This window comes from Rhipicephalus microplus, chromosome 4, assembly GCF_043290135.1.
Source record: "Rhipicephalus microplus isolate Deutch F79 chromosome 4, USDA_Rmic, whole genome shotgun sequence".
Classification (NCBI taxonomy): domain Eukaryota; kingdom Metazoa; phylum Arthropoda; class Arachnida; order Ixodida; family Ixodidae; genus Rhipicephalus; species Rhipicephalus microplus.
Genome location: NC_134703.1, coordinates 76,532,256 through 76,551,925, shown reverse-complemented (window position 1 = coordinate 76,551,925; position 19,670 = coordinate 76,532,256). Strand labels below are relative to the sequence as shown.

The window sequence follows — 19,670 nt, the reverse complement described above, 5'->3', positions numbered from 1 at the left end:
TGAGTTTGTTGAAACCAAAATGACATTTTTCTGGTTTTAAAGTCAGGCCGGCCGAACGTATGGCTTGGAGTACGGTGAATAGACGGCTGAGATGTTCCTCGAATGATGCTGAGAATACAACATCGTCCAGATAGACCAAGCATGTTTGCCACTTCAGGCCCAATAGTACGGTGTCCATGAGACGCTGAAAAGTGGCTGGCGCCGAGCACAACCCAAAAGGAAGCACCTTAAATTCGTAAAGGCCATCAGGCGTCACATAGGCCGTTTTTTCACGATCTCTGTGGTCGACTTCTATCTGCCAGTAGCCGCTTCGGAGGTCCATTGAAGAGAAAGCGCGCATGACGCAGCCGATCGAGTGAATCGTCTATGCGAGGCAGTGGATAGACGTCTTTCTTCGTTACTTTGTCCAACTTGGGATAATCAATACAGAAACGCAAGCTGCCGTCTTTTTTCTTGACCAAAACTACGGGGGACGCCCAAGGACTTTTCGAAGGTTGTATGACGTGATCCACGCGCATCTTCTGTACTTGCTTCTGAATCTCCTCGCGTTCTTTCGGAGCCACACGGTAGGGGTTCTGCCGAATGGGTCGCATGTTGTCTTCAGTAATGATGCGGTGCTTGGTCAATGATGTCCGCTGGACCTTTGACGTACGCGAAAAGCAGTCCTCGAATCGGTGTATAAGTCCAAGCAGGCGCTTCCTTTCAGAGGGCGGTAGCTTGGAGCAGATATCCACCGACAAAGTTGTCGAGGCAGGGACTGTCGCGTCGTCTGGTTGCAAAGCACAGCAATCCCCGGCTTGGTCTATATCGTTGAAGTAGGCAATTGCCTTCTGGATTTGACGGCGCTCATTGCTGAAGTTTGTGAGGAGCACTTCTGCCTGTCCACCAGTAAGGGTTAGGATGCCTCTCGCAATGGAAATGCCTTGCGTGAGCAAAAGAGTGACTATGTGCTTTGCTATCACATCTTTATAGGAAGGCCACCCACTGGACACAGACACAAGGCAGCAGGATATCGGTGGGAGCGTCACATCGTCGGCTATTCGCAAACGGTCGCGTAGTTCGTCGCTGCTGTCGTCGGCATGTGGATGTGCGCAAAATGTCACCATACGTTGAGGGATGTTGATAACAGCGCCATGATCTCGCAAGAAAATCCATGCCCAAAATTAGCTCTTTACAGCAGTCTGGCAACAGGACGAAAGTGGCCACGAAGCTAGAATCCCCATGCGAAGTCGAGTGGTGCATTTACCCGTGGGAGTCATCAGCTGACCACCAGCACTCCTTATGTGCGGCCCTGTCCAAGGTGTCTTGACTTTTATAAGGCGGTCAACGAGTTCTTGTCGCATTATTGAGAAGTCGGCGCCAGTGTTGACCAGTGCTGTAACGTGATGTCCGTCAATGAAAACGCCAAGATCAGTACGTACAACTTCACTGGCATTAGTATTCGTTGTCGTATTCGTTGTGGTTGTCGTCATATCTTGTTGCGATATTAGGGAGAACTTTTCCGTGTCTTGACGATTGGCAACCTTGCCCCCGTAGGTCGCAGCAGTTAGTTTCCCTGGCGCGGGCTAGGCGAACGGCCTTTGGTGACGTCCGCGTAGCTCTGAAGGAAGTAACGGTGACGCGCAGGAGATGGAGATCGCCAGCGATGCGATCTAGTTGCTTGGCCAGTCGACAGTTGATCGGCATCATGGGCATGACGGTCCTCAGAGTGAAAAGAAGTGGGACGAGAAAAGTTCCCGAACCCGGAATCGCTATGACGGCAATAGCGGGCAATGTGATCTGGTTCTCTGCAGCAGAAGCAAATAGGTCGACGGTCGGCCATGCGCCACAAGTCAGTTCGGCGAACTGGTGGTCGTCTCATGGAATCCCGTTGCCACCAAGGTACGGCTGCGGGTCGTGGCTGGAAGGGTGTCGCCACAAATGATGGTGGAGGACGACAGATCGCATCAGCGTAGCTCGCTGGATGTGGCTCAGGACTTGGCGCGGGTGGTGTAACGGCTTGCCTCAACTCCTGGCGGACGATTTCGGCAACAGATGCGACGGGCGGTTGGGTAGGAGGGACGCAAAGGGCCCGAAGTTCCTCACGCAGTATTTCCCTAATCATTTGTCGCAAAGAACTTTCACATACGGCAGTGTTCTGAGCTGCAGCACTTACTGCCGTGTGTTTCGGCAGGCGGTCAAAGTGTCGGTATCGTTGTCGCAGTGCGCGCTCTATGACAGGCGCCTCTCTTATGAATTCATCTACTGTTGTAGGTGGATTGGATTTTGTACGAGGCCCGCAAACACTGGTTCTTTGGCACCGTGCATTAAGTGACGCACCTTCTTCGCCTCGGGCATGTCTGGGTCAGGTCATCGAAACAGACGGATCATACCCTCTGCGTACATGGCGGCTGTTTCGTTGGGTTTTCGTACGCGAGCCTCAATCAGTTGCTGTGCGCGATCCCATCGGTCCGTGTTCGAAAATGTGGCGCGATGCTTTCGACGGAAATCTTCCCAAGATTGGAAAGTAGCCTCGTGGTTCTCGTACCACGTGCGAGCGCTATCTTCCAGGGCGAAATATGCACGGCCAATTTTGTGCTGTTCGTTTCAGTGGTTAGATACAGCGACCCGTTCGAACTGTTCGAGCCAGTCCTCGACATCTTCGTACTCTTCCCCATGGAAAACTTCAGGAACTCAAGGATGTTCAAGAGTCACCTGCAAGTGAAGAGTGGTCTGCGATGGAAGGGTAGCCGTGGATGTGGTAGGAGCTGCCATGCTGGTTAGAGGCGAAACAGGTGTGGACTCCAGACTTAGGCCTAGTAGGCGCCGACTGAATCGGTGCACCGGAGTCGTGACGAAGGGCTGGATATTTGGACTAGGTGAACGAGTCCGAGCAAGACTGTCCTGCATCCGGTTGTAGGTTCCAGCACCTCCACCAGTGTCACGACGTCAAAACAGAGGTTTTGCCGCAGAGATTGAGACACCAGAAGCAGGTCGATCTTTTTAATTAGAATGCGCAAGCGAGTTCTTTTTTTTCGTTTATTTCGTAGTCCTTCGTGGCACATGCACAACTGCCATCGTCTTTCGTGAGCAAGCACGTGACATTATGATTATGAGGGGCACCGCAGTGTTGGCTCTGGAAATTTCGACCACCTTGGGTTCTGTAATTTACTCCTAAATGTAAGTACGCAGTCCTATAGCCACTAATTTCCCATCCTTCATTTACATGCGCCCTTTCTTACTCTAATTATTCGAGTAACTGACTTGTCTTATACTGAGCCCACTATGACAGTACTCATCTATGCTCATCTTGATTTCCAAGATCACCTCTGGTGATCTCTAGCATCACAAGTACTCCTGTAAATGCATTCAGCTGATTCATGCCTTAGAATCTAGATGCCTTGTCAAAGATTATTTCTTGTTTGTCTGATTGAAAGCCCTTCAAAATATGCAATTTGAATGTGACTTTATTCGTCAGTGAAGCTTACGCGGGACAAAAGTTTGTGCACCTCAGAAACTCATTCAGATTGTGAAACATGTAGACAGTTGCATGTACGTGCAGAAGCCTTCACATTACCTAGTGGCATGTTAGTGATGCGAAGGTGCCAATCAAGCATGTGCAAAAAAAAGAGGTGGCACTTCATATACCTTACCAAAGCATAAAAAAATGTTACTGTGGGTTATGTGCTTCATTTATTGCATTTAAATCAGAGTTTTTAAGGTTGGCATAGCTGTTTAAATTGCCATTAACCTAAATGACTTTTAAGCTCCCACATATTGGAAGCTCTGGGTGAGGAATGAAATATAGACTGCTGGTCGATTTGATAAATACATTTTGGTAGGGAAGTGGAACCAAAGACATGTTGCAACTTAGACAATTAAGGGGATATGCGGGTCAAAAAACGCGAGTTTTTTTTTTCAATATTACCGATTTTTTATTTTTGCCTGTTTTGATAGGATTAGTACCACTACTCTTATAAAAAAAAATACAGGTCGAGACTTAACTGGAATTGCTTTAAAATTGCATCTAAAGAGCACAAGGTCCCTGTTAAAAGGTCCAAAGTGTGCAGTCTTCGAGCACCTTGCCGCCGATAATGCGCCGCGGCTCACCATTGTTGATCACATTAGCCGAAGAGTCGAACCTCACTCTTAAAGCAGCAACAGTTTTCCTCGCTGATGCGGCCCAAGAAATAATGAAAAAAAGCACGCTTCTGCGCGTTTTTTGAGCACCGCGACTGGCTTATCGCATGGTACGGATCGGGGACCGCCATTGGCCGCTGCGCACCTGTATGTGCTGTGAAGCCTATTTGCGGGGTCCATGTCTTGTCAAGCAGCGCAGCTGAACAATGCTTTTCTCATGTAACTATCTCCGTTATAAATGAAGAAAGCATTGCTCGCAAGTGAAAGCCGTTGTGCGGCACACTCTGTAGGAATAGGCTACGAGCAGCTGGCCTGATTTGTGGCAGTTGTTGGCTTGTAAAAACCAATGCATCAAAAGTCATTCACACCCGTCATTCAGAAAGTTCGTGATGCGACAATGGATGATGTCAGCACCAATCTTGCGAGGTTGAAAGAGCTCGCAGTGAGAGAACTTAGCGGGGACGACATTGCCATTATGTATGATGGTATGTGGCACAAACATGGCTGCAAAGTGGCATGACACTGTACTTAGTTTAGATTTCCGCAGTCCTGTCAAACTTCTTCCTAGCGTGCAATTGGCACAAGGTTCTGCCAGATGGAGCAGAAGTTTGGCAAGCGTTTCATAGCCCTCTCTGTGAGCGAAAGGTCTGTGAAGAGTCGGCCCGAAAAAGCCAAGAGGGACAAACTCATGGGGCTGGCGTATTTTAGTCGCAGTAGCCACTACAAGAAGGATTGTTCTTTTTGGTGTGCAAATTTCATCAGATTTAATGATATCTTTCGTAAATAAAAACTCAATTTTAACTTTAAAACTCGTTTTTCTCAAAACACAAATTTTGCCATTTTTTTCAATGTGCCCCTCCTTTTTCGGGCACTTCCCCGAAAAAGGAGGGGCACATGTGCATGAAATTTTGCCCAATTTTTTGCCAAAGTACGGCAAATGCAATTATCTAGTTTAAATTTCAATATTTTATTGTATAATAAAAAATTCTATTTAAACCTTTTCTAGGGTAGGTGAAATATGGACTTTTTACGTCTATTATTTTTCACGTGCATTACATATTTTGTATGTGCTTCCTAAGTAGTTATTTGCATTCTGCACTTTATTTGAAATATTATGAACTATGAATGGTAAAAAATTACGGAAGTTCAGTGATTAAAAGAGGGGGGGGGGGGGCAAAAGGGTTAAGGTTTTCACTTTGTCATTCTGCAGAGCTAAAAGTAAGCGACTTACAAGAAAACTAATTATATATTTGAAATCAGCATAAAAATTTCCATAAACAGCTCAAGTTTCATTGCTGTAGGGTGAATATTAAAAAAAAAAATGCCTTCAAGTAGCATCTCCCCTTAAAGAGCCAAAGTACTAGGTATTTCGTTTCATAGGTAGTACTCTCCGTTCATCAGTACTACGTAGTTTTGTTTCAACAAGGTGTAGTTACCCAATCTATTCTCACTTTTGTGTGATTCACTTCAATATTATATTTCCTGTAATAGACAAACTGCTATCAATGTAACTACTTTTCCTTGTAGGTGGAGCCTCCACCAAAGGGTTCGTTGGGGAGTTTACTGTTGAAAGACGAGGAAGATGAAACCGATATTGCTGTTGGTGCGTGGTTTGCCAAGAGGAAAGAAAGAGCATCTGCTGATTCTTCAACCAGTAAGTGGTGGGGTCTGAGAGGAGAATGCCACTCTCCGAACACACAGGGACAGTAGAGGTGCTTGGGCAAACCAAAACAAGCTTGTGTACATCTATTCACTTGCTTGTACAAACAACTATTTTGCCAGCTGCATCAAATATATCACCTGCAACACGCTAAACAACGTTATACATTATGCCAATACAACACACAAACAACATGACAGCAAGGTACCGTAAATGCGGCGTCACTGATGGTTGACTCACCACGAGGGATCCACGAAAAATGACCCATGGCTGCCGTCCCCTGCAGATCCTTTGCAGGAGCCTCCGCAGGAGCCAACCATCTGGGCACGTGCAAATCCAGAATAGTCTCACTACTGTTTAGTTTCCCGTGCCCCGGCCTAGCCTCTCCCCTGTCAGTTGCGTGGCTCTGCTGGTGCTTCCCCTTTATCCCCAACTCACGCGAGCACAGCGCCACTTCCCGCTCGGCTGCTGTTGAACCTAAATGCGGCCTATTCGTGAGACACGTGGCGACCACAAGGTGCAAAGAACTTTACAGGGGGTAACAGCGCCTTTACAAAGTCCAGGCTTAAAAAGAGGTTGCTTTCTTTCATTGTAGCATGAATTAGCATATCAAGAAAGGGGTCTTGATTGTTTACATTTTAATTACACCTTCAGTTTTTTTTATTGTGTTTACTCCGGTAACTTTGCTTCTGTCTTCATTGTCTATTTCACTTAGTGAATGCTCGACTTCTTTACAGGTCCTGCTGCTATAAAGGGTGCCTCTTATGCAGCGACGGCACTTCGCACTGCGGAAGAGAAAAGTTTGAAGCCATCTAAGCCAGCCAGCAGTGTAAGTTTCTATAGCCTTTTGGGGTTAATAAAAAAACAACCAATTGGACTTAGTATCCCCAAGCTACACTTGGACTAGGGTGTATGCTGTAGTAGTGTGTTTCAGTTAGAGTTCTACCATACTCTTCAATTACTAATAACTTAATTTGTACATTTATAAATTATCGAGAGCTTACTAATAAGACACTTTTTTACTGTTCTCTGCATTGACTTTGCAAGCTCTGTTACATCTGTTTCCTTAGCATGCACAGAAAACAAGGTTCACTTGTAGTACTACTGCTGAGATAAAAAATTTACCAACGAAATGATGTGGAGTTGTCTTGAACATGTCACAGTTCAGCTGATAACTAGGAGGCTTCATACTGAAGATCTAGGATTATCAAAACATGCATGGTGTAGAAATTTATGTTGCAATAACCTCTCTTTATGCCAAGTGGTGTGGTATTGTGTGCCACGATAATTTGTTGCAGTCTACAAGAATAAGCCGTACACTTTTTTGTGTCAATTCTAAATGACAGGGTGTGCAAAACAGAAACAAGACAGAAATCAAGGCGTCACAGATGCCCGCTACCTACTGCGAGAAAAAAATGAAGGCTCGGTAACTCATCTGCGCATGCCCATGCAATCGGCAAGCCTATCAATCCGGCACGCATCCGGGTCCATATGACAGATAACTGTGTAGCAGGCTTGCATCAATATTCAGATGAATAATAACATATTTGAATTCGCTTTGATTCAAATTTAAATTATCATCAATTGCAAAGTAGTCGAAATGAATTAAACGTGTATTAATTCGCATGTAACTTTTTTGTGAGTGTGGTTTCACTGCAGTGGAGGGCTGCTAAGCCGTGAATACACCTGTACAAGAAAAATTGCGCTGCCACGATGCTTTGCTTAAAGGTTAATGAACATACTATTACCCTCACATCAATTCTTCCATATATATGTTTAAATGCTTATTGTACTAGCTTATATGATCTAAGTCTAATATATATAAAGTGTAACATATTTTACATGTTATCACTTGTACTGTACTGAAAGTCAAATCCTGCCACTGTTCAAAGTTTTTTCTGCTACCTTTGAACCAAAAAGACAGACATTTGGTGATGTCCTGTTTCAATTAAAAGAAAAATGTATTGTTCAGGTAAGTTGGGCCTTGGCAAATGTGCTTATTTTTCATTCTGTCTGATGTGCAATAACATATACTATTTGAATTTGATTTGAAATTATTCAAATCAAATCACTATTCTCTTTTAACTGAAAATTTACAATTTTGCACAAGCTTACTGTTAAGGCATTTGGTTTCTTCAAGTTAATTGATGCACTATCACTATCATTGTATGCACTATCACTGTTATGGATATGACTGACCTCAGTCATTAACTACACTTCTTCATCCCTGTGCCGGTACAAAACTATGCGTTCATCAAACTTCAGCGGGCGCTTACACACTCTGAAATATGTAAAGAAAGATCAGACAGTGAGCCTTCTGTTAGCGATCTCTTATGTTACAATTATACCTGGTTAACACGCACACATGCTTGAGTCAAATGCTGATCAACTTGCTTAAAAAAAGAAATCAAATGCCTTAGCAGTTATCTGTCATGTAGACCTGCACGCATGCCCGATTGATAGGTTTGCCTATTGATTGGGCATGCCCAGACGAGTTTTCGTGCCTTCTTTCTCTCCCACCTTTGCGCCTTTACTGTTGTTAGTTGGCATCTGTGGTGCCTTCACCTTTTTCTAGTGACCGTGTTTTCACACCCAGTTTTTTGTAATGAATACCTACCAACTAGCCCAGCTCGCTGTTCTAAATCGTACTGCGGTTGGGATCTTGACTTATTATTATGTAAGCAAGACTATAACTACGTGAATTTCTTTACCTCTAAGTAAACTTCAAGCATACAGACATTCTTGTGTCCTATATTCGTAACAGTATGGACCCTTGCTGAAGCACTGTCTCAAGCCAATGCATGAAATGCTGTGGCCCCTGAATTACGGTATATTCTAGCGCGAAAAGTCCTCCCGATGTTGTGCACCACTTGGTGCTTACAAGCGAATTTAATATAGAAATCGATTATCGAAAAATTCAGTAGCCTGCAGCTCTTTTGTTTGGTATTGTGCCCCACTTATACACTGAAAAAGGGGTCGTTGTTTTGCCTGAAAATCATATTATAGTACATGTGATAGGCGCAACATTTTCAGATCAGTCAGCGTTTATATTGAAACCAAAGCTCAAGTACTTGCATGGTAAAGCAGCTAAGGATCATTCAACAGTTAATGGAATAAATACTTATGGGGGTAACTTTAGGAGATGTTAATGCACTGTTGCTGGCTGGGAAATGAATGGGGATAGATTATATTACAGTTCAGTTTGAGGGAATGAAACAGAATTGCGTAGGCTAATTCGTAAGGCAGCTAACGTGCATTCTGCTACAGTTGCAGAGTGGGTGCTGAGGAATCGAACAGGCAGATCAAGACAGCTGTCGAATGGGTGGTGTAAGGACACGAGAAAACTTGCAAAGATAGAGTTGCCTCACTTAAAAAGCCCCTCACCAGCCTCTAAAAATGTGAAAGAAAAAAAAAACGAGTGTGCTATTCTTTTCTGGCATCTCACATATTTCTGGCACACTTCGTGATGCAAGAACGGCGATTTACGGGACGTCAATGTGACACATATCGTGCTCGATTGGTACACAAAATATCAGTTCGAAATTGTCTCGTACACTGCTTTTACTATGATGCCAGCCTTTGTTGTTCCTTGTCCTGCGTGACTATCGTGCACGATCAGCTGAATTCACTTCATTTTTCTTGTGTTTCTGACTGCACAAATGGTGATCACAGAGTGTACCCGACAAGCATGAAATCCTGATAAGCACACCGCTTAGGGCTGACATTTTATGCATGCTCTTAAGAAATAAGTGACAAGGAGGAGATATTGCCTGTAGGAAAGGATAGTGAACGGGAGAAAGAAATAACTCCCTCGTCTTTGAACGCAGGGTGATTAGGTGCCCTTTAACTAACTGAACATTGTTTCGAGCTGCCCATCTCTAACTGCGCACTGGTGTCATGCTGATGACTAGTATAGCTATGCTAGTACAATCCTAGAAGCATATTGTCACGGGGTCGTGACGTGGACGAAGGGAGCAGACTGTGGTCGAAGATGAAACTATTTATTTGGCTGAAGTTGTGGCCGATGAACAGAAAGTGAGAATACAGCGATACACGCTGGCACTGATAGCGGCAAACAAAGTGCCGGTCGTCGATCAACTGATTATCGTTGGGACGTGCCCTCTTTTGTGCATGACACGTCGAACTTTTCAGTCTTATCACTGATGGTCGTGGAAGCTCTGGAATAATCTCGAGTGTTCGAGTCTTGTGCATAAATGGTCATGAATGTTCTTGGACACTGAGACGTGATGTGCGCTGAGTATTGCTCACAGTCTTTGTGGGCTTAAGCGGAGCACATCAAAATAACAGACGTGACAATAATGTTACGGGTAACTTATTTAATAAATTAAATACGAAGCACTGTGCTCGGCGAACAAGATGGCGACAGTTCATCAACAACCAGCCACCAACGTCGTCTTTCTCTTTCTTCCAGACAGGCTGTGCCGGCTGTTGCGTATCATAACCCCCCGGCAGTAGAAGCACCGTCTCGGTGCTTGAGCAACTCGGATGCGGTTGAACGAGCGTGATAGGGCTTGAGTCGAGCTATGTGCACGATGTCACTCGAAGGTGATGATGATGATGTTGAATCGGCTGGAACGATCTCGTATGTAACGTCAGTCACCTGGCGAACGACGCGGTATGGACCAGTGTAGCGTGACAGCAGTTTTTCAGAAAGCCCTACACGCCGAGTGGGGGACCAGAGGAGGACAAGGGAACCCGGTGAAAAGTGCACGTTTCGATGATGGGAATCGTAGAGCTGTCTTTGGTGCTCCTGTGAAGCCTGCAGGTGGCTGCGGGCGAGTTGGCGTGCATGGTCAGCTCGCGCGATGGCTTCGCCGGCATACTCAGTGACCGGGGGCAGCAAGGTGTCAAATGGTAGGGCGGGTTCTCGGCCGTATAGAAGATAGAGTGGTGAATAGCCGGCAGTGTCGTGACGTGACGAATTATATGCGAACGTCACAAATGGCAAATGAACGTCCCAGTCCTGGTGGTCGGCCGCTACGTATTTAGAAAGCATGTCGGTTATGGTGCGGTTGAGGTGCTCCGTAAGACCGTTCGTTTGCGGATGGTACGAAGTGGAAAACTTGTGCTTGGCAGAGCAAGAGCGCAGGATTTCATCAACGACAGCTGATAGGAAGGTGCGGCCCCGGTCAGTGAGAAGTTGGTGTGGAGCTCCGTGTACTAAAATAATATCATATACCAGAAAGTCCGCCACATCGGTTGCGCAACTCGTCGGAAGTGCTCGTGTGATAGCGTACCGTGTCGTATAGTCAGTGGCGACAGCGATCCATTTGTTGCCTGAGCTGGAGATCGGGAATGGGCCAAGCAGGTCGAGGCCAACTCGAAAAAAAGGTTCAATGGGAATGTCAATCGGCTGAAGGAATCCAGCTGGTAGGGAAGATGGCTTTTTGCGGCGCTGGCAGCGTTCACAAGCGGCGACATAGCGTCGAACAGAGCGGGCAAGACCAGGCCAAAAGAAACGACGACGTACACGGTCGTATGTGCGAGAGACGCCCTAGTGGCCCGCCAAAGGAGCGTCATGAAGTTGGTTGAGAACAGTCGCACAAAGATGTGCTGGTATGACGGGAAGCAAGTCATGGCCATATGGATCGAGGTTACGGCGATACAGGATGCCGTCTTTTACCAGGAACATTTGTAGAGATGCGTCGCGAGGCCTTGACTCAAGCTTGCCAATGATGGTTCGCAGGGAAGCATCCAGGCGTTGTTCGTGACCAAGGTTGAGTAGCTGCGTCACAGACAGAAGGTCTGGAAAGGTGTCAGTATGGGCAGCCTCTTCCACAGGGTAGCGTGATAAGCAATCAGCATCTTGGTGTGACCGCCCTGTTTTGTACGTTACGGTGAACGTGTATTCTTGCAATCGTAGGGACCAACGAGCGAGGCGTCCTGTGGGATCCTTGAGTGAGGCCAGCCAGCAGAGCGCGTGATGGTCGGTGACTACCCGGAATGGACGCCCGTATAAGTATGGGCGAAACTTGGCGACTGCCCACACGAGAGCGAGACACTCACGTTTCGTGATTGAATAGTTGCGCTCGGCTGTAGATAGCAGGCGGCTTGCATATGCTATAACACGGTCATGTCCGCGTTGATGTTGCATTAGCATTGCCCCGATGTCATGCCCACTAGCGTCAGTGCGAACCTCGGTTGGAGCTGATGGATCAAAATGGGCTAAAATCCGCGGTGTTGTAAGGAGAGTCGTGAGCTGGGAAAAAGATGAGGCTTGATCAGCGCCCCAGAAAAACGGGGTGTCCTTCTTCAGGAGGTTTGTGAGTGGGCGTGCAATGATGGCGAAGTCCTTAACAAACCGTCGAAAGTAGGAGCACAAGCCCACAAAACTGCGAACGTCCTTTGTTGACTTTGGAACAGGAAAGTCCGTGACGGCGCGAATTTTCTCGGGATCCGGGCGGACTCCTGCAGCATCGACGATGTGGCCAAGTACGGTTATTTGACGACGAGCAAAGTGGCATTTCGACGAGTTCAGTTGAAGTCCGGCTCGACGAAAAACTTCAAGAATCGCCGATAAACGCTTGAGATGGGAGTCGAATGTGGGCGAGAAAACGATAACGTCGTCTAAATAACATAAGCAGGTTGACCATTTAAACCCTTGGAGCAACGAGTCCATCATTCTTTCGAATGTGGCCGGCGCATTACAGAGACCAAAGGGCATAACTTTGAAGTGATAAAGCCCGTCAGGAGTGACGAATGCGGTCTTCTCACGGTCCATCTCATCCACAGCGATCTGCCAATAGCCAGATCGAAGGTCGATAGTGGAAAAATACGTAGCACCGTAAAGGCAGTCTAAGGCATCGTCGATTCTAGGCAACGGATAAACATCTTTCTTCGTAATTTTGTTGAGATGCCTATAATCTACACAAAAGCGCCATGTTCCATCCTTCTTTCTGATCAGGACGATAGGAGAAGCCCAGGGGCTACAAGAGGGTTCGATTATGTCTTTTGCAAACATCTTTTCGGCTTCCTGTTGTATGACTGTGCGCTCGGATGCGGAAACACGGTATGGACGTCGGTGAATGGGACTCGCGTCACCAGTATTGATGCGATGAGTAACAACACTCGTTCGGGTTAAAGCCGTGCTGGCGAAGTCGAAAATGTCACTATAGGACTCCAGGACGTGACGAAGGGCTTCCGCTTGATCAGGAGCGAGGTCTGATGGTACCATGTGGTCAAGGTCGACGCCCGATGAACGTGATAGAGTTGGTTCATTGTCTGAGGTGCAGCAATCATCCACTCTGAAGGGTTCAATTGTATGGTCTTGTAGAGCAGTAATTTCGGCCAGGGAGATACCTTGTGGAAGAATTTGGGCAGTGAGGGCAAAATTGACAATAGGAAGGCATGTGCGGTTTTCAACAAATGTCAAAATGGTGTGCGGAACAGCGACGCCATGTGTAAGCATCACGGCATGAATTGGTGCCACCATGTAATCGCCGTCAGGTACAGGTGGTGTAGAGAAGAGGTCGATATGTGTGACACAGTTAGGCGGAAGGCGTGCGAAATCAATGCAGCAAAGGCGACTGTGGGGTGGGTTGGTCAGATCAGAAAGTAGAGGCATTTCAAGGTCAAGACAGCCGGCTGAACAATCTATAAGGGCCGAGTGAGCGGTTAGAAAATCCATGCCTTGAATTACTTCATGGGGACAATTTTCTATAACGGTGAAAAGAACAGCAGTGCTTCTATCGGCGATTGTCACACGGGCAGAGCACATGCCAATAATCGCGGCAGTTCCCCCATCGGCGACTCGAACGGCTCGGTTCAAGGCGGGTGTGACAACTTTCTTTAGGCGGCGACGAAGAGCAGCACTCATTATGGACACATGCGCGCCGGTATCGATCAACGCGCGCACAGGTACATTGTCTAAAGTAACGTTAAACAGATTCCAGGTGGTCGGTAATGTTACACGAGGATTTCTTGCAGAGGTCGTCGTCAATGCAGCTTCACCTCCAGAAGCTGCACTGCCTAGTTTTCCGGTCGGGGGCGCTGCGAATAGGTCGGAGAGGCAGGACGGCGTTGTGGGGACGAACGAGATTGACGGCGAGCAGGGGATGGTGAGCGGGCGTAGCGAGGTCTCGTCAGAGGTGCGACAGAATCAGCGGATGTGGTCGGCATAGGGGAACCAAAATCAAATGTTGAGGACGACTGGTGGTCAGAAGTGGCTTGGGTAGGAGGACCATAGCGTGCCGGCGGAGCCCAGTGATTGCGGCAGTGGCGAGCAACATGACCGACACGTCGGCAGTTGAAGCATATGGGCTTGTCGTCCAGTGTACGCCATTCGGACAAATTGCGCTGTCGAGAGTAGTTGGAACCAAGTCGAGGAGCGGATGGACGACGATAAAACGGCTCGGCAGAGTAGACTGGTTGAATGGGGTGTAGGCCGACGTTCGATAATTCTTGACGAACGACGGCTTGTATCATTGAGATAGTGGTCGGTGAAGGATCAGGCGTTGGAAATGGAGTAGCTACTGGTTGGGCTGCCTCGACCTCACGACGAATGATGCGGGTGAGGTTGTCACATCGGGGAACTGGGCGGACGGCGTCATCACAAGAGGAAGTAGCAGCTGTGTTCCGCAGGCGCATGATGCCGTGGGTGACGCGGCGGGCTTTAGCCTGTTCTAGACGGCGGCATTCTGTCAGGATCGTGTCGATGCTCGTGACATTATTAAATACCAGCAGGTTGAAGGCATCGTCAGCAATCCCTTTGAGGACATGGTTAACTTTTTCTTCTTCTGACATGCGCTGATCGACCTTGCTACAAAGCGCCAAGACGTCAAGAATGTATGAGACGTACGATTCAGTAGACGTCTGGGCGCGAGTGGCGAGAGTCTTCTTGGCAGCGAGCTGACGACCAGATGAATCGCCGAAAAGATCACGGATCTTCGATTTGAAAAGATCCCAGCTTGTGATTTCGGCTTTGTTGGTTTCGAACCATGTCCGCGGCGTGCCGTCGAGGTAAAACACAACATTGGCGAGCATGAGCGTGGGATCCCAGCGGTGGGTAGCACTGACTCGCTCGTACCGGTGCAGCCAGGAGTCAACGTCGATGGTGCCGTCAGCGGAGAAAGTTCCAGGATCCAGCAGGGGTGGCAGGGTGACGTAGGTTGTCGACTCGGATCGAGAGACCGGTGGGGATGAGGCACTGGCAGTTAAAGTAGCCGAGGAGTCCCCGGTGTTGCGACCGCTGCGCGTCTCCATCGAGGTACGAGAGTCGTCCACCTCCACCAATAATGTTACGGGTAACTTATTTAATAAATTAAATACGAAGCACTGTGCTCGGCGAACAAGATGGCGACAGTTCATCAACAACCAGCCACCAACGTCGTCTTTCTCTTTCTTCCAGACAGGCTGTGCCGGCTGTTGCGTATCAATATCTTGGCCCCCAATATCTTGGTCCTACCATGGTGGTCTAGTGGTCGACTGCTAACCCAAAGGTCACGGGATCGAATCCCGGCTGTGAAGACTGTATTTTCGATGGAGGCAAAAATGTTTTAGGCTTGCGTACTTAGATTTAGGTGCACGTTAAGAACCCCAGGTGGTCAAAATTTTCAGAGCCCTTTACTACGGTGTCTATCTTAACCGACCCATGGTTTTTGGGACATTGCACCTCAGATATTATTGAATCATTATTACCGTGTCTTGTTCTAAAACAAAGAGCTAAAAAAAAAGATGTGAAAGTCAAAGTCGGGTTGACTCGTGTGGAATGAGTAAACTGTTTCTTTCTCTTCTTTTTCTTGCAAAACCTGTTGCCAATCTTAGAGGAAGCAGGCCATGGAGGAACCCGAAGAAAGTTCTTCACCACTGGCAGCGCGAAAACTGCAGAAGCCCTCCAATGTGGAAACAGCTCAGAAGCCCAGTGCAACACCTGATGCAAAGAAGAAACTTGCTGCTGAACACCCAAAGCCAAGAGAGACGCAAAAACCCCAGACACCAAAAGCTCAGAGTAAGGTAGCACTTACTGCTTGTCAAGTTGCAATGTCGTGGATGATTATGCTACAGACTCGTAGAATAGAACTCGTGTCTTTGACACATGAGCATTGTGTGGAAAGTTGGGATGCAGCGGTTGTATGACCATATTTTTATGTACATATTGCACATTCTTCTCTGTATAAATTAAACCTTTCTGTCTATCAAAATAACACTCTATTGTGCATTCAAACCTCTTTAAAATGAAGTTGCACCTTAAATCAAAATAAGTTTGTTATATCCAAAAATTTGTTATAAAGGTATATCTGCAACGCAACATAAGTTGCAGGAGTATTCTTTTACATCATTACAACCAATATTTTTTTATATCCGAGTGCGTCATATCGAGGCTTGAGTGTATATATCCGTAAAGTACAGTTTGAAATAAATGACACTGGCAAGTATTAAGTGCTCCTTACAGATTGCAGCAGCTGTGCTGTGTTAATTGCTTGTTTCTCAAGGCTTTGAAGTGAGAATAGTGTATTATGTGCACGGACAAAGTCTGGATATATTCTTCATAGTTTTTGCATAAAACATAGAAGTGTGTCTTCTGTGGTGAATATGTTAGCCGATTTTCACTGCTTTCTGGTCTCATCTTTATGGTGCAGTGGTATTATGCTATTATGAAAGAATCGGTTGGCCTGTGGAGCTCTTGGCAGCATCGCTTTTTTTCAACAATTGCATTGCAATGAATTCACACATTGGGATGATGAGATCTGCATGCAAAACCCACACCTTATAGCCATGACACCACGCCTACAAGCAAACATTGGGTATTAGTGTTTGAGGCAGTTTACACCCAACATTTACATTTTCCATTTGGACTCGTAATGCTCCTTTGTTGAGGTTTAGTTTAGGAATTTTTCTGTTGATCTGAGAATACAGATTGGATTGCTGATGTGATGCCATGTGATAGAAAAATGGCAAAAGTGGCACTTCTTGTACAAGATGTATACATGAGTGGGACTGCATGCACACAGTGTTACACTCATATGTGTGAACTTTTTCATGTGATAATTCTTGTCAGATTATACTACTCTCTGTTAGATAGTGTCATTACTACACTAATTTTGTTAAAACTTTTGAATTTATTTGATTTTGTTATTTACTGAGTCATTGCTTTGCCATAAAGCGTTCCAGCAGCGAGCCTATAGTTCGTATATAACACATTCACCAAACATGGAAAAAATCATCATTTGAACAAAGGCAGACGCTGTTACAAGTGCCAGAGTATTACCATCTGTGATGGTGTAAATAAATGAGATTGTCGGAAAGTGTCACCTTTGAAAAGAATCTACAGTTTTCTGAACATTGTTTGGGCACTTTCTTCCCGATCGTGAGGCAACCACTATGGATAACTGTTGTCTGTTTTCCTCTACATTTTCTTTAGAAAAGAAGAAACCAAAGCCTCCGAAGAAATTTGAAGAGCTTATGAAGGGTGTGGTGTTTGTGCTCAGTGGCTTCCAGAATCCACTTCGATCTCAAATTCGAGACAAAGCACTCGAGATGGGTGCCAAGTACAAGGCAGACTGGGACCGCACCTGCACTCACCTTGTGTAAGTTATTGTAAAGAAATGCAAAAGCTCAAGCTTAATACAGAACCTCTGCAAGATTATTACCGTAATATGTGTTGCGCTGTGTACAGTATTAATGAAAACGAACAGACAGTGATACTAAGGAAGGCACAGGGAATGCTATTAGTAGTAATCGCAATGTGAATGGGAAGAAAATTGGACGAAAAAATAATATGCTCTGGGCACGGACCGAACCTGTGTACTCACTAATATTGTGTCTAACAAAGAAAACTGGTATTTAAATGTACACTTCTTTCTTTCTCTGATGTGTATAAATATATAGATGTTTATGTTGAACAGTGCAATCCAGTTTGTGCAGTATTGCAGCCGATATTGTCATGTGTGTGTGTGTGCTAAGTTCAGATTTTTCAGGTAGTAACATACATTGTCCGTTGATACATCTGACTGTCTGTATGCTGCACCAATGGACATCAGCAAATGTACGAAATTATTCGAAGACTGAATGCTTAGTCGCTTGTGTTTTCATTGACATCAGACTTTTCAGTTTTGGGGTCTCAGCCATGCGGAGTAGTGGCTATGCTGAATGAGCTATGTGGCAATTCAGTAATTTTTAGGGGTATGCAGTTTTTGAAATTTCGAATATTTCTCGAATAGTGATTGCTATTCGATTCAATTGGCACTCGAATTTAATTATTCGAAACTATTTGAACTTCCCGAACACAAATACAGTCGTCAGATTAGCAGTAGCTCCCTTCAGATTTTTAATATGCTTCACTGCATTATATTTTCGTATTGTGGCAAAGCTGTCTTTTAGGCTTTGCTACAGTCGCATATGTATTGAATAATAATAAAAAAAAAAAAACGCTGGTTCAAAAATGGAGCTCATAGATGTGCAAGAGGTGGGGCACATTTAATTGTGTTTTGGCCCTGAAATTTGGGCAGGAAATCCGAAAAATCAAATGGTGAAGACTTTTAGCACCCAATATTTTAGATCTTATATATATTAATGTCTACGAGAAAGATTTGCAGTTCCAGAATCAGAGAGACTCTCGTCCGCCGCATCAGTTAGGCTTCCAGAGAAGTTGTAAGAGGAGGAGGCGCTGAGTAAATAGCATCTTTGCAATTCATGTGTAGTGTTGTCGGCAACAGTTCAGTTTCGCCAAATCATGTACATAAATATAACTCGGCCTCTGTATTGCCTCATTTTTGATTCGACAACTATGAAACACCAACCCGCAAACGCTTCATCAACCTACCCAAAAGAAACACTTTCATGCTGCTATCTCATAAGAATATGCCTGGGAATCCGCTCCAACTTTTTTCTTTCCGCAATTTCACTTCAAAGTGTTAGAAAAATATTGTAGAAATATTTGAGAAATATTATAAAAATATTTGATTCGATTTACACTCGTGCTTCAATATTCGAGTTCGCTTCGCACCCGAAATCTTTGTATTCGCACAGCTCCAGTAATTACATTTTATTGCTTCCTGATAAATATGTGTGGGTTGAACATGTCAGAAATGTATCCACTTTGCCACTCTTCTAATCTTATCTTGACTTTGCCACTCTTCTAATTACCTTGACTTAGGCAGTCGTGCTTTAACCTCTACAGATGACGAGAGCAGTATGATTAGTTGTTTCATACTTGGGCATTTGTTTATTCTACTCATCCAGGTGTGCCTTCCTGAACACACCAAAATATGGCCAAGTGAAAGCAGCTGGTGGCAAGATTGTCAGAAAAGAATGGGTGACTGACAGCTACAAGGAGAAATGCCTCAAACCCTGGCTCGAGTGAGTTTCTTGAGTCTATCTTTCTTGAAATTTTGTCTGTCACTTTGTAGTAGATGGATACATGCTTAAATTTGTTGACCTTTTAAAAAAAAACGATGCAGTGATAACGCATTGTCAAAGGCAATGGGTAAACATGTACCAGCAAATTACCTCGTTTAGGCTAGTTGTCAAAAGTAATCATTGTTTGAAAAACTGTGAAAGCTGTACATACAGCTTTAACAATGCATAATGGGATGAAAATTTTTACATTATTCTTGTCACTCCTCATTTTCTGATTTCACATCACTCTGACATTAGATGAAAGCTGTAAACTAAGTTCACTCTGTTGGTTCATATCTTTCGTTAGGTCTCCAAAATGAGCATTATCCTGATATATTATGGAGTTGTTGTTATTGTATTATCTTAAGACAACTTAGTCATTTTCAATCTTACTCCTGCCATATGGCCATGAAAAACTGAACTTTCTTTTGCTATTAAAACTGGTGCTTCAATTGGTGTGCTTATAATGCTAGTGGGATTGACATGATTGGTAAATGATAGCATATGGTGCTAACCATGATTGCAAGGGACACTT

At 45.3% G+C, this 19,670-nt stretch overlaps 1 protein-coding gene across 1 annotated transcript in view; it reads left to right on the top strand.

Moving 5' to 3' along the window:
• The window catches only part of XRCC1 (DNA repair protein XRCC1), an 89,934-nt gene that overhangs the window by 8,006 nt on the left and 62,258 nt on the right, over positions 1-19,670 (top strand). Inside the window, exons 5-9 of the mRNA XM_037423198.2 lie at positions 5,647-5,773; positions 6,517-6,608; positions 15,563-15,746; positions 17,160-17,325; positions 18,980-19,096. Coding sequence (XP_037279095.2) covers positions 5,647-5,773; positions 6,517-6,608; positions 15,563-15,746; positions 17,160-17,325; positions 18,980-19,096 — 686 coding nt within the window. The remainder of the gene's footprint in view (positions 1-5,646; positions 5,774-6,516; positions 6,609-15,562; positions 15,747-17,159; positions 17,326-18,979; positions 19,097-19,670) is intronic.